The 14,262-nt window shown below is 46.4% G+C and overlaps 1 protein-coding gene across 3 annotated transcripts in view; it reads left to right on the plus strand.

Moving 5' to 3' along the window:
- Positions 1-14,262, plus strand: part of cep192 (centrosomal protein 192) — a 239,969-nt gene that overhangs the window by 104,496 nt on the left and 121,211 nt on the right. For all 3 annotated transcript variants that reach the window (XM_068031195.1, XM_068031194.1, XM_068031193.1), the window contains exon 22: positions 420-650. In XM_068031195.1, coding sequence (XP_067887296.1) covers positions 420-650 — 231 coding nt within the window. The remainder of the gene's footprint in view (positions 1-419; positions 651-14,262) is intronic.

Below are 14,262 nucleotides of genomic sequence, written 5' to 3' on the forward strand. Positions count from 1 at the left end.
TTGATAGAAATGTTTAAATGAACGTAGGTTTTAATAAGGTAAATAGGGAAAAATTATTTTCACTGGCGCGATCAGTAACTAGAGGGCGTATGTTTAAGGTCATTGGTAAAGAGTGGTTAGGAGACTTTTACGCAGATGATAGTACATGGAATATCTTGATCAGAAATGGTGGAAACAGAATCCATAGTCACTTTTAAAAGGGTACTAGATACAAGATTGGCAAATTCAAAAGGGTAAAATATCGTGGAAGTAGGTAACTTTTCCAGAGAGCCAGAGCAGGTTTGTTGGTTAAATGGACATAATCTGTGCCACAATATTGAACGAAACTGCAATATCAGGGCTATAATAAATGACAGTCCAGCCAAGTTACCATTAAGTAATCAATTCATAGTACATGTTTAATCATTTGTATCTTCCAGATGGATACATATTCTCACCAGTGTTGGATATTCAAGAACAAAACCATCATTGGCCCTCATGTTACTGAAGATTTGAAACTGATGTTCCTTCCCCGTCACTCTGGGATTTTTCAGTGTGTAATGTGTGTCTCCTCATGTCCAGTCTCGTCAGATGCCAATACAATTGCCAGAGCAGAAGCACTTGCAGTCAGAGTGATTATTATAGCTGTGGCAGAAGACCCATTGATTGAGGTAAACGACAGTTGAATATGTAATTTATATATAGCTTATGTGTGCCTCAAGAGCCCTATTAGTCATGTGTAGTTAAATTAATCCAGTTTAATATTTCAACCACTGCTTGTGTTAAACTGACCACCTTTTTAGAATAATATTTTGCATATCGAGTTATTTTCAGTTGTCTGAAGAGCTTATCAGAAAGTGTGGCTTGAGGGAATAAAGGCACCATCAATGACGAGAGTGAGTGAGGGTTAATAGCCGACTAGTTGCATCATCATTTCACTAGTATTATAGATAACCCTTGGCATTGCTCATGGAGAGATTTCACTATTTTATAACAATTACATTTTTAATGCCATGTAAGAGAATATCTCTGGTCCACTGACGGATCAAATCTAATTCCATTTTTAAAGGTATGCTGGGATTTGTCGTAGTGCTTTGTAGAGTGAATTCCACTGCTCTGTCCGTCATTTCTGTAAATCTGTTTGCTATATGTTATATTTACATGTATAGTTAGAGACTAATGTATATCTATTTAGTCAGTTCTCGCATCTGTTTCAATATCTTGTGCACAAGATTTTGTGTACCAAATTGACAGCAGTGTGCTCTGAGTGAAAAGTAACTGAAGCCATCAAGTGACCTTTGATGGAAGGTATCCCTCATTTAAATTTTAAATGGGTCTCGAGCATACACCAGCTTCTCTGGCTAATTTTCAAACTTTTTTAAAATGGTATAACTGGTTAGCTAGATTTTAATATATCATAACTTATCCAACCGAGTTGCATGAATACCAAGTTATTTACTCCTAATTTCCTCATTATCTCACAATTAAAAATCATTGTGAAGCATTGACAGTGACTGTGGTCAAGTGCTAATTATAACTTTTAAATGTACTAGCTTGCATTTATGTAGCACCTTTTATCACTCAATGCTCTTGAGACATTTCATACCCTGCGCATGAAGAAAGATGGAGTTTGTTGGGGTGGGAAGAAGAGGTGATGCTTAGAAGTGATGCAGCAGAAGAGAAAATTCAGGGCTACGGGGAAAAGGCTGGGGAGTGTGACTAACTGAGATGACTGATTAAATGAGGGACCTAGATAGAGTAGACAGGAAGGACCGGTTTCCCCTAGCGGAGAGGTCAATTACCAGGGGGCACAGATTTGAGGTGATTGGTAGAAGGGTTAGAGGGGGGGACATGAGGAAAAATTCTTCATCCAGAGTGTGGTCGGTGTCTGGAATTCACTGCCAGGAACGGTGGTGGAGGTAGATACCCTCAATTCTTTCAAAAAGTACCTGGACATGCACCTGAAGTGCTGTAACCGGCAAGGCTATGGACCAGGTGCTGGAAGGTGGGATTAGATTGGGTGGCTAGTTTTTTCGTCTGGCACAGACATGATGGGCTGAATGGCCTCCTTTTGTGCTGTAATTTTTTTTAGAGTCATAGTCTTACGCGTAGAAACAGGCCCTACAGCCCACCGAGTCCATGCCGACCATAATGTCTATCTAGACTAATCCCATCTGCCTGCATTAATTCCATATCCCTCTATGCCTTGCTCATTTAAGTATCTGTCCAGATGCCTCTTAAATGTTGCTACTGTTCCTGCCTCCTCCACCTCCTCTGGCAGCTCATTCCAGATACCCACTATTCTTTGTGTGAAAAATTTACCCCTTTGATCCCCTTCAAACCTCCTCCTTCTCACCTTAAATCTGTGCCCTCTAGTTTAAGTCACCCTTACCATGGGAAACAGACTCTGGCTATCTACCCTGTCAATGCCTCACATAATTTTATATACCTCTATCATGTCCCCTCTCAGTATCCTTCGCTCCAGGGAAAACAGACCCAACCTATTCAATCTCTCTTTATAACTCAGGCCCTCCAAACCAGGCAACATCCTTCTGAATCTTTTCTGCACCTTCTCTAGCTTAATCACATTTTTTCTGTAGGGCGGCGACCAAAGCAGCACACAGTACTCCAAATGCAGCCTAACCAACGTTATGTACAACTGTAACATGACGTCCCAACTCTTGTACTCAAAGCCTCGGCCGATGAAGGCAAGCATGCCATATACCTTCACCACCCTGTCTACCTGTGTTGCCACTTTCAGGGAACTGTGTACTTGCATCCCAAGGTCTCTCTGCTCAACAACACTCCCCAGGGCCCTTCCATTCACTGTATATGTCCTGCCCTGGTTTAACTTCCCAGAATGCATCACTTCGCACTTGTCTCCATTAAATTCCATTTGATAATCCCTTGTCCACTTTCCCAGTTGATCAATATCCTGTTGTAACCATAGACAGCCTTCTTCACTGTCCACTATACCACCAATTTTGGTGTCATCTGCAGACTTAGTAATCCTGCCTCCTGCATTCACATCCAAGTCATTAAAATATATGACAAACAACAGAGGGCCCAGCACCGATCCCTGCGGTACACCACTGGTCACCGGTCTCCAATCTGAAAAATAACCCTCCACTACCACCCTCTCCCTCCCATCACCAAGCCAATTTTGTATCCAATTGGCTACTCACCCTGGATCCCATGTGTTCAAACCTTCCGGACCAGCCTACCATGCGGGACCTTGTCAAAAGCCTTGCTAAAGTCCATGTAGATGAAGGCCACTGCCCTGCCTTCGTCACTCCTCTTGGTTACATCCTCAAAAAATTCAATCAGATTCGTGAGACATGATTTCCCACGCACAAAGCCATGCTGACTATCCCTAATCAGACCTTGCCTTTCCAAATGCATTTAAATCTTGTCTCTCCGAATCCCTTCCAATAACTTTCCCACCACTGATGTAAGGCTTACTGGCCTGTCGTGCCCTGGCTTATCCCTGCTGCCCTGCTTAAATAAAGGCACAACATTAGCTATCCTCCAGTCTTCCAGTACCTCACCCGTGGCGAACGATGATACAGAAATCTCTGCCAGGGTCCCAACAATCTCCTCCCTTGCTTCCCATAGCATCCTAGGATACACCTGGTCAGGCCCTGGGGATTTATCCACCTTCATGTGCTTCAAAAGCTCCAACACCACCTCCTTTGTAATGTTGATATGCTCCAGGATATCGCTGTTCCCTCCCTTGAAGTCACTAGCTTCCATGACCTCCTTCATGGTAAATACTGATGAGAAGTATTCATTTAAGACCTCGCCCATTTCCCGTGGCTCCACACATAGATTACCACACTGATCCTTAAGGGGATCTACTCTCTCCCTAGCTATCCTTTTACTCAATATAGAATCTTTTAGGATTCTCCTTTATCTTATCTGCCAGGGAAATCTCATGGTCCCTTTTTGCCCTCCTAATTTCCTTCATAAGTGTAGTCCTACATCCCTTATACTCCTCGAGGGACTCACTTGATCCCAGCTGCCTATACCTGACACATGCCTCCTTCTTTGTCCTGACCAGACCCTCAATATCCCTCGTCAACCAAGGTTCCCTAAACTTGCCAGCTTTGCCCTTCTATCTAACAGGAGCATGCCGGCCCTGAACTCTTCCTCGCTCACTTTTAAAAGCCTCCCGCTTGTCTGACGTCCCTTTACCTGTAAACAGCCTCTCCCATTCAACTTTTGAGAGTTCTTGTCTGATGCCATCGAAATTAACCTTCCCCCAATTTAGGACTTCAACCTGAGGACCAGTCCTATCCTTTTCCATAACTATCTTGAAGCTAATAGAGTTATCGTCACTGGTCCCAAAGTGCTCCCCTACTGACACATCAGCCATCTGCCCAGCCTCATTTCCTGAGAGGAGGTTGAGTGTAGCCCCTTCTCTAGTAGGGACACCCACATACTATGGTTCTATGGAGATACTGTGCTGTAACTATTCTATCAGTATATTTTAAGGAGGCTTTTGAAAGTGAGCAGTGATGTAATGAGGCTTTATGCAGAGCAGGGTGGCAAAATGGCTTCAGTTAGTGTTATCAGTACAGCAATCAGGAAGGTGACTTCAGAAGGTGCAGCAAGCTACTTGAAGTTCCAGGAAGTTGGAAGTTAAGTAGGAGTGGAGCAAGGTCGCAAAGGGATTTCAAGACCGGGTTTTGAAGGTGATCTGGCAAGTCGAGCCAGTGGAAGTCAGCAATGTTTAGGGTAATATTCGAACAAGATTTTGTGCAGGAAATTTGGATGATTTGGAGTTCACATGGACATTAGCTCCAGAAATCAAGAGTAGGTTGCAGAAGAGTCAGACGCTTACGGCACAGAAGAAGGCCATTCACCCCATCAAGGTGCTGGAAGGTGGGATTAGATTCGACAGCTAGTTTTTTTTTCGGCGGACACGACTGGCTGGCCCCCTTCTGTGCCGTAATTTTTCTATGGTTCTATCAAGTCCATGGTGGCTTTTGACAGAGCTTTCCAGTCAGTCCCACTCTCCGGCTCTATCCCTGTAGCCCTGCAAGTTTGTTTCTCAGGAGGCCATTCAACTTCCTCAAAGTCATTGATCGTCTCTGCTTCCACCGCTCTTCTGGGCAATGAGTGTTCCAAGTCATTATCACCTGCTGCATAAAACAAAAAAAGTTCTTCCTCATATTTCCCCCTGCAACTTTTGTCCAAAACTTTCTTCCCCTAGTCCTTGCACCATTTGTTAATGGGAACAGTTTTTCATGTCTAACTTATCTACTACGCCTGTCATAATCTTGTATGTTTGCATTAAATTTCCTTTGTTTTAAGGAGAACAAACCGAGCTTTTCCAATCTAACCTTGTAAATAAAATCCTCCATCCTGGGAGCAGCCGTTCTGGTAAATCTCCTCTGTACTCTCGAGGGCCCTCACATCCTTTCTAAAGTGTAGTGACCAGAACTGGACCTAATACTCCAGTTGAGGCCTAACCAGAACTTTATAAAGATTCAGAATAACTTCTCTGCTTTTGTACTTAATACCTGTCTTTGTGAAGCCCAAGATCCCGTATGCTTAACTCACCACTCTCTCAATATGTCCTGCCACCTTCAAACTTTGATGCCTCTGCACCCCAAGGTATCTCTGCTCCTGCACACTCTTTCGACTGTGCCATTAAATATATACAAGGATAGTCCAAGCAACTACAGGCCAGCTTGTGTAACTGTAAGTGGTTGGGTAAGATTTTAGAAACAATAATCAGGAAAAATGTCAACAGACACTGAGAGGTTCGAGTTAATTAAGGATAGCCAGCATGGATTTGTAAAAGGCACATCATGCTTGACTAATCTAATTGAATTTTTTGATGAAGTAACAGAGAAGGTTGTTGAAGGGAATGTGGTGTATGTTGTTTATATGGGTTTTAAGAAAGCATTTGATAAGGTACCACGTAAAAGGCTGGTTAACAATTGGCTTAAGGACAGAAAACAGCGAGTCATAGTAAATGGCTGTTTCTCAGACTGGAGGATGGTAGACAGTGGTGTTCCCCATGGGTCAGTGCTGGGACCACAGCTTCTCTTGCTACATATAAATGACTTGGAGTTTGGAATACAGAGCAGAATCTCAAAATTTGCTGATGACACCAAACTTGGAGGTGAGACAAAGAATGATTTTAATGACTCTATAGTAATGACTTGGATGAAGACACAGAGTAATGTATTTAAGTTTGCTGAAGATACAAAGCTCGGTGGAAACGTAAGCTGCGGGGAGGCCGTAGAGAGGCTGCAAAGAGATATTGACAGGTTAAGTGAGTGGGCGACAAGATGGTAAATGGAGTATAATGAGGGGAAGTGTGAAGTTGTTCACTTTGGTAATAAATATAGAAAAGCAGAATATTTTTTAGAAGCCGTGAAACTGGTAAGTCTTGATGTTCAGAGAAACTTGGGAGTTATGACTTGCTACCAAACGACGTGTCTGGGTCGGATCGCACTTCCGGGTCCGGCATTCGGGCTCAAGTTGAGTCAGGCCAGATCGGATGCGCTCTATCACCACCTCAGGTAAGTGACTTTAATGTTGATTTACTTTTTGGACTTTAAAGGTGGTTTTGCTACAGTTACTTTAAGCTTGTGCAGGTAAGGAACAAAGTGGAAAAACGGAAGGTTGGTTAACTGATCGGGTTGGGTCGGGCGCAGGAAAAAATGGAAGGACTCTGGCTGGTTCGAGGTCGGGTGGGGTTTTGTTGGGCTCAGGTCGGGTCTCATTTGCAGACCGGAGCAGGCCTTTACTTGGGGGTACTCGTACAAGGAACACAGTTAGCATGCAGGTACAGCAAGCATTTTGGAAGGCAAATGGCATGCTGCTCTTTATTTCAAGGAAATTGGAGTACAGGAATAAAGAAGTCTTACTAAAATTGTACAGGGCTTTGGTGAGACTGCACCTGGAATACTGTGTGCAGTTTTGGTCTCCACATTTAAGAAAGAATATAACTTGCACTGGGGGCGGTGCAGCAAAGGTTTACTAAATTGGTTCCTGGGATGAGGGGGTTGTCCGATGTTGAGAGGCTGAGGAAATTGGGCCTATATTCTCTGGAGTTTAGAAGTTACACTAACTGGCCTGTAGTTGCTAGGTCTGTCCTTGAATTAGGGTGTCACATTTTCTACTCTGCAATCTGGCACTTCCCCTGTATGCAGGGATGATGGGACGATGATGGCAAGCCCTTCTGCTAACTCCATCCCCACTTCCTTCAGCAACCTGGAATGCAAGCCATCCAGACCAGGTGACTATCAGTGCTAAGCAGAGCCAACCTTTTTAGTACCCAAACCCACCCCCTCAATTTTTGTCTTATCCATTGCCTCCAGTCTCTCTCCATCTATTGATATTTTGTCAACCTCCATTTCCTTTGTTAACACTGATACAGAGTACTCATCAAGTATATTAGCCTTGCCCTGTGTCTCCAAACATATATTAACCTCTTTGTCCCCAATAGGCCCCACTCCTCCTTACTACTCGCTTGCTATTTACATGCAGGTGATAGATCTTCAGGTTCCCTTTTATGTTGACTGCCATTTTATTTTATTAGTCTCTCTTTGCCGGTTTTATTTTCCTCTTCACCACCCCTCAGCTTATTGTATATGGCCTGGTTCTCACTTGATGAGTTCACCTGACATGCATCATACACCCTCTTTTTTTATGTGATTCATCATCTCTATCTCCCTTGTCAACCAAGGAGCCCTGTTCTTGGTTCCGCTACCTTTTCAGCCTTGTCATAATGTTCCTAGCCTCTACCTGAAGCCAGTCTTTGATTCCGTTCTATCCTAATTAGATCCCTTCTCACCATGTTGGAATTAGCCCTCTTCCAATCTAGACATTCTACCTTATTTTGTTCCCTTGCTTTTCTGCATTGCCAGTCTAAACCTTATGATACGCTCACTCTTAGCCAAGTGCTGCCCATAGATGTGTAGTCCACTTGGCCCACCTCATTTCCCAGCACTAGACTGAGCAATTCCTCTTTTCTGACCTTTATGATTGAAGGAAGGTCATTGATGAAGCAGTTGAAGATGGTTGGGCCTAGGGTACTACCCTGAGGAACTCCTGCAGTGATGTCCTGGAGCTCAGATGATTGACCTCCAGCAACCACAACCATCATCCTTTGTGCGAGGTATGACTCCAACCAGCAGAGAGTTTTCCCCCTGATTCCCATTGACTTCAGCTTTGCTAGGGCTCTTTGATGCCGTACTCGGTCAAATGCTGCCTTGATGTCAAACGCAGTCACTCTCACCTCACCTTTTGAGTTCAGCTCTTTTGTCCATGTTTGAACCAAGGCTGTAATGAGGTCAGGAGCTGAGTGGTCCTGGCGGAACCCAAACTGAGCATCAGTGAGCAGGTTATTGCTAAGCAAGTGCTGCTTGATGGCACTGTCGATGACACCTTCCATCCCTTTACTGATGATTGAGAGTAGGCTGATGGAGCGTTAATTGGCCGGGTTGAACTTGTCCTGCTTTTTGTGTACAGGACATACCTGGGCAATTTCCCACATTGCAGGGTAGATGCCAGTGTTGTAGCTGTACTGGAACAGCTTGGCTAGGGGCGTGGCAAGTTCTGGAGCACAGGTCTTCAGTACTCTTGCTGGAATATTGTCAGGGCCCATAACCTTTGCAGTATCTAGTGCCTTCAGTCATTTCTTAATATCACGCAGAGTGAATTGATGTGGTACTACCGAGCCACCTTTTGTTGATGGACATTGAAGGCCCCCACCCAGTGTACATTCTGCACACTTGCCAACCTCTGCTTGCTCCAAGTGGTGTTCAACGTGGAGGAGTACTGATTCATCAGCTGAGAGAGAGCAGTAGGTGGTAATCAGAAGGTTTCCTTACCCGTGTTTAACCTGATGCCATGAGACTTCATGGGGCCCAGAGTCAATCTTGTTGGCTCCCAGGGCAGCTCCCTCCTGACTGTAAACTACTGTGCCACCAACTCTGGTGGGTCTGTCCTGCTGCTGGGTCTGTCCTGCTGCTGGGACAGGACATACTTGGTGATGGGGTGTCTGGGGCATTGTCTGTAAGGTATGATTCCGTGAGTATGACCGCGTCAGGTTGTTGCTTGACTACTCTGTGGGACAGCTCTCCAACTTTGGCACAAGCCCCAAGATGGTAGTAAGGAGGACTTTGCAGGGTAGACAGGGCTGGGTTAGCCGTTGTCGTTTCCGGTGCCTAGGTTGATGCCGGGTAGTCCATCCAGTTTCATTCTTTATTGATTTTGTCATGGTTAGATACAACTGAGTGGCTTGCTAGGCCACTTCAGAGGGCATGCAAGAGTCAACCACATTGCGGTGGGACTGGAGTCACATGTAGGCCAGACCAGGTAAGGACAGCAGATTTCCTTCCCTAAAGGACATTAGTGAACCAGATGGGTTTTTACAACAATCGACCCCCTCTCCCCTACCCCCTCGCGCCCCCTTCCCACCGCACCCCTCCTCCTCGCACCCCCTCTTTTCCCCCTCCCCCACACCCCCTTCCTCCCACCGGCATCCGCCTACACCTGTGTAGGAGCCCTAACAACCCCACTGCCTTGTGGGCGTCTCGGGAGAGACCAGGGCTATTGGAGTAAACCCGAACAGAAAATCCAGAGCGGAACCCCGAAGGCGGTCATGTGTCACCTTTGGAATGTTTCCGGCAGTTCATGCAGCCATACCGGTGCCAAACGTCGTGCTTTGCACTCCTTTGGACCTCACCAGGAAGGCCGAGAGGAGGGTTTTGATACTTGGGCAACTCTCAACCTCCATACATCCGCCCAGGCATGTGCCATGGAGAGGTCACTCCATAGTCGCCTCACAGCGACCAAATCAACACGGAAGGCAGCAGTTACGGGTTATAAGTCCAGCTCAATTGGCGTAGAGATTGGGCGCCACGGGTTGCCTTTGTTGGTGGGAGAGGTCATCGCATCTCACTGGACAGCTACCGCCCGCCTCAAACCGGGCAGCCCCCGGTCAGCAAGGTTCTGTCCTGGCACAGTCCACTTGCTTCAATGGGTGCTTGCAGCTCAGGGTCATTGCCCGACAAGTGGACTGTAACACTGCACCAAACAGCACGACCAAAAAAGGAAAGAAGGTACCAGCCCTTTGTTTTGCAAGCTGGAATGTCAGAACTATGTGTCCTGACCTGTCGGAAGACCTTACACAAATCAACGATTTTCGGAAGACCGCCATCATTAACAACAAGCTCAGTAGACTCAATGTGGACATTGCAGCACTTCAGGAGACACGCCTCCCTGCGAGCGGATCTCTAAGAGAGCATGACTACACCTTCTTTTGGCAGGGTAGGGATCCTGAAGAACCAAGACGGCATGGAGTGGGCTTCGCCATCTGAAACTCTTTGCTCAGCATGATAGAGCCACCCTCAAATGGCTCAGAACGCATACTGTCCATCCGACTGTTCACCGCCTCTGGTTTAGTACACCTACTCAGCATCTATGCTCCAACACTCTGCTCCCCACCTGAAGCTAAAGACCAGTTCTACGAGGAACTCCATAATATCATTCGTAGCATCCCCAATACGGAACACCTGTTCCTGCTGGGGGACTTTAATGCCAGGGTTGGGGCTGACCATGACTCATGGCCCTCCTGCCTTGGGCGCTATGGCATTGGTAGGATGAATGTGAATGGACAGAGACTGCTTGAGTTGTGTACCTATCATAACCTCTGCATCACCAACTCATTCTTTCACACTAAACCCTATCACCAGGTTTCTTGGAGGCACCCAAGATGACCATGTTGGCACCAGCTGGACCTCATAGTCACAAGGCGAGCCTCTTTAAACAGGGTTCAAATCACACGCTGCTTCCACAGTGTGGACTGCAACACCGACCACTCCCTGGAGTGCAGCAAGGTTAGCCTCAAACCAAAGAAGCTGCATCACTCCAAGCAGGAGGGCCGCTCGCGCATCAACACTAGCAGAATTTCTCATCCACAGCTGTTACATAAGTTTCTAAATTCACTTGAAAAAGCCCTTCAAAACACTCCCACAGGGGATGCAGAGACGAAGTGGGCCCACATCAGAGACGCCATCTATGACTCAGCAATGACCACCTATGGCAAACGTGTGAAGCGGAATGCAGACTGGTTTCAATCTCACATTGAAGAGCTGGAACCTGTCATAGCCGCTAAGCGCATTACACTGCTGAACTACAAGAAAGCCCCCAGCGCGTTAACATCAGTAGCCCTGAAAGCAGCCAGAAGCGCTGCACAAAGAACAGCCAGGCGCTGCGCAAATGACTACTGGCAATACCTATGCAGTCATATTCAGCTGGCCTCTGACACCGGAAATATCAGAGGAATGTATGATGGCATTAAGAGAGCTTTTGGGCCAACCATCAAGAAGATTGCCCCCCTCAAATCTAAATCAGGGGACACAATCACTGACCAACGCAAGCAAACGGACCGCTGGGTGGAACTGTACTCCAGGGAAAATGTTGTCACTGAGACCGCCCTCAATGCAGCCCTGTCTCTGCCAGTCATGGATGAGCTGGACGTACAGCCAACAAAATCAGAACTGAGTGATGCCATTGATTCTCTAGCCCGTGGAGAAGCCCCCAAGAAGGACGGCATTACCCCTGAAATCATCAAGAGTGCCAAGCCTGCTATACTTTCAGCTCTGCACGAACTGCTTTGCCTGTGCTGGGATGAGGGAGCAGTACCAGAAGACATGAGCGATGCCAATATCATCACCCTCTATAAGAACAAGGGTGACCGTGGTGACTGCAACAACTACCGTGGAATCTCCCTGCTCAGCATAGTGGGGAAAGTCGTTTTAAACAGGCTCCAGAAGCTGGCTGAGCATGTCTACCCTGAGGCACTGTTTGGCTTTTCCACCATTGACATGCTGTTCTCCCTTTGCCAGCTACAGGAGAAATGCCGCGAACAACAGATGCCGCTCCAAGTTGCTTTCATTGATCTCTCCAAAGTCTTTGACCTCGTCAGCAGATGTGGTCCTTCAGACGACTAGAAAAGATTGGATGCCCACCAAAGCGACTAAGTATCATCACTTCATTCCATGACAATATGAAGGGCATAATTCAGCATAGCGGCACCTCATCAGACCCCTTTCCTATCCTGAGTGGCGTGAAACAGGGCTGTGTTCTCGCACCTACACTGTTTGGGATCATCTTCGTCTCTACTGCTCTCACATGCGTTCAAGTCTTAAGAAGGAATTTTCCTCCACAAGATCAGGTGGCAGGTTGTTCATCCTTGTCCGTCTAAGAGCGAAGAACAAAGTACGGAATGTCCTCATCAGGGAACTCCTCTTTGCTGACGATGCTGCATTAACATCTCACACTGAAGAGTGCCTGCAGAGAGTCATTGACAGGATTGCGGCTGCCTGCACCGAATTTGGCCTAACCGTCAGCCTCAAGAAAACTAACATCATGGGACAGGATGTCAGAAATGCCCCATCCATAAATATCGGCGACCACACTCTGGCAGTGGTTCAAGAGTTCACCCACCTAGGCTCAACTATCACCAGTAACCTGTCTCTCGCTGTAGAATTCAACAAGCGCATGGGAAAGGCTTCCTCTGCTATGTCCAGACTGGCCAAGAGAGTGTGGGGAAAATGGCGCACTGACACAGAACACAAAAGTCCAAGTGTATCAAGCCTGTGTCCTCGGTACCTTGCTGTACGGCAGCGAGGCCTGGACAACATATGTCAGCCAAGAGCGACGTCTCAATTCATCCCATCTTCGCTGCCTCCGGAGAATCCTTGGCATCAGGTGGCAGGACCGTATCTCCAACACAGAAGTCCTCAAGGCGGCCAACATCCCCAGCATATGCACCCTACTAAGCCAGCAGCGCCTGAGATGGCTTGGCCACGTGAGCCGCATGGAAAATGGCAGGATCCCCAAGGACACATTGTACAGCGAGCTCATCACTGGTATCAGACCCACCGGCCGTCCTTGTCTCTGCTTTAAAGACGTCTGCAAACGCAACATGCAGTCATGTGACATTGACCGCAAGTCGTGGGAGTCAGTTGCCAGCGATCGCCAGAGCTGGTAGGCAACCATCAAGGTGGGGCTAAAGCGTGGCGATTCGAAGAGACTTCGCAGTTTTTAGGAAAAAACAGAAGCGCAAGGGGAGAGCCAACTGCGTTACAGGCCTGAAAACCAATTTTATCTGCAGCACCTGTGGAAGAGCCTGTCACTCTAGAATTGGCCTTTTATAGCCACTCCAGGCGCTGCTTCACAAACCACTGACCACCTCCAGGCGCTTACCCATTGTCTCTCGAGACAAGGAGGCCAAAGAAGAAGACAATAGTTTCATGGCCATCATTGGACTAGCTTTTTATTTGCCTTCCTAATTGCTTGCTGCACCTGTGTGCTAGTTTTCACTGACTCATGAACAAGGACACCTAGGTCCCTTTGGACATCAACAACCTCTCGTCGTTGAAGAAATACTCTGCCTTTTTGTTGTTTTTCTGCCAAAGTAGATAACTTCACACTTCTTCCCATTATATTCCATCTGCCATGTTCTTGCCCATTCACTTAGCCTGTCCAAGTCCTTTTGAAACCTCCTTGCATCCTCCACACAACTCCCGTTCCCCACATCCGAATCATTTTTCTCTGAGCAGCTGTGGGCCCAGCACTGATCCTTGTGGTACTCCACCAGTAACAGCCTGTCATCTTGCGAATGACCCATTTATTCCTACTCTGCTTTCTGTTTGTTAACCAATTCTCAATCCATACCAGTGTGTTACCCCAATCTCATGTGCTCTAGCTTTGTTTACTAACCACCTGCGTGGGACTTTATCAAAAGCCTTCTGAAAATCCAAATACACCACATCCACTGGTTCTACTTTTATCTGTGCTGCAAGTAACATCGTCAAAAAAACTAACAGGGTTGTCAAGCATGATAACCCTTCCATAAATTCATGTTGACTCTGCCCAATAATATCATTATTTTCTAGCTGTCTGGTTATCCCATGATTTTATAATGGATTCTAGCATTTTCCCTGCTACTGACGTCAAGCTAACAGGTCTGTAGTTGGCCGTTTTCTCTCTCCCTATTTTCTTTAATTTGTGGGTTTCATTTAATACTTTCGAGTCTGCAGGGACCTTTCCAAAATCTATAGAATTTTGAAAGATAACCACCAAGGCATCCACTATCTCTGGCACCACCTTCAACACTCTGGGATGTAGCTCATCTGGTCCGGGGGACTTATCAACCTTCAATCCTGTTAATTTTTTGAGTACTTTCTCTTTATTGATACTAACTTCTTTCAGTTTCTCATCTTCACAAGTCCCTTTGTTCCCCAGCATTTC

Source organism: Heterodontus francisci, chromosome 5 (assembly GCF_036365525.1).
Source record: "Heterodontus francisci isolate sHetFra1 chromosome 5, sHetFra1.hap1, whole genome shotgun sequence".
NCBI classification, from domain to species: domain Eukaryota; kingdom Metazoa; phylum Chordata; class Chondrichthyes; order Heterodontiformes; family Heterodontidae; genus Heterodontus; species Heterodontus francisci.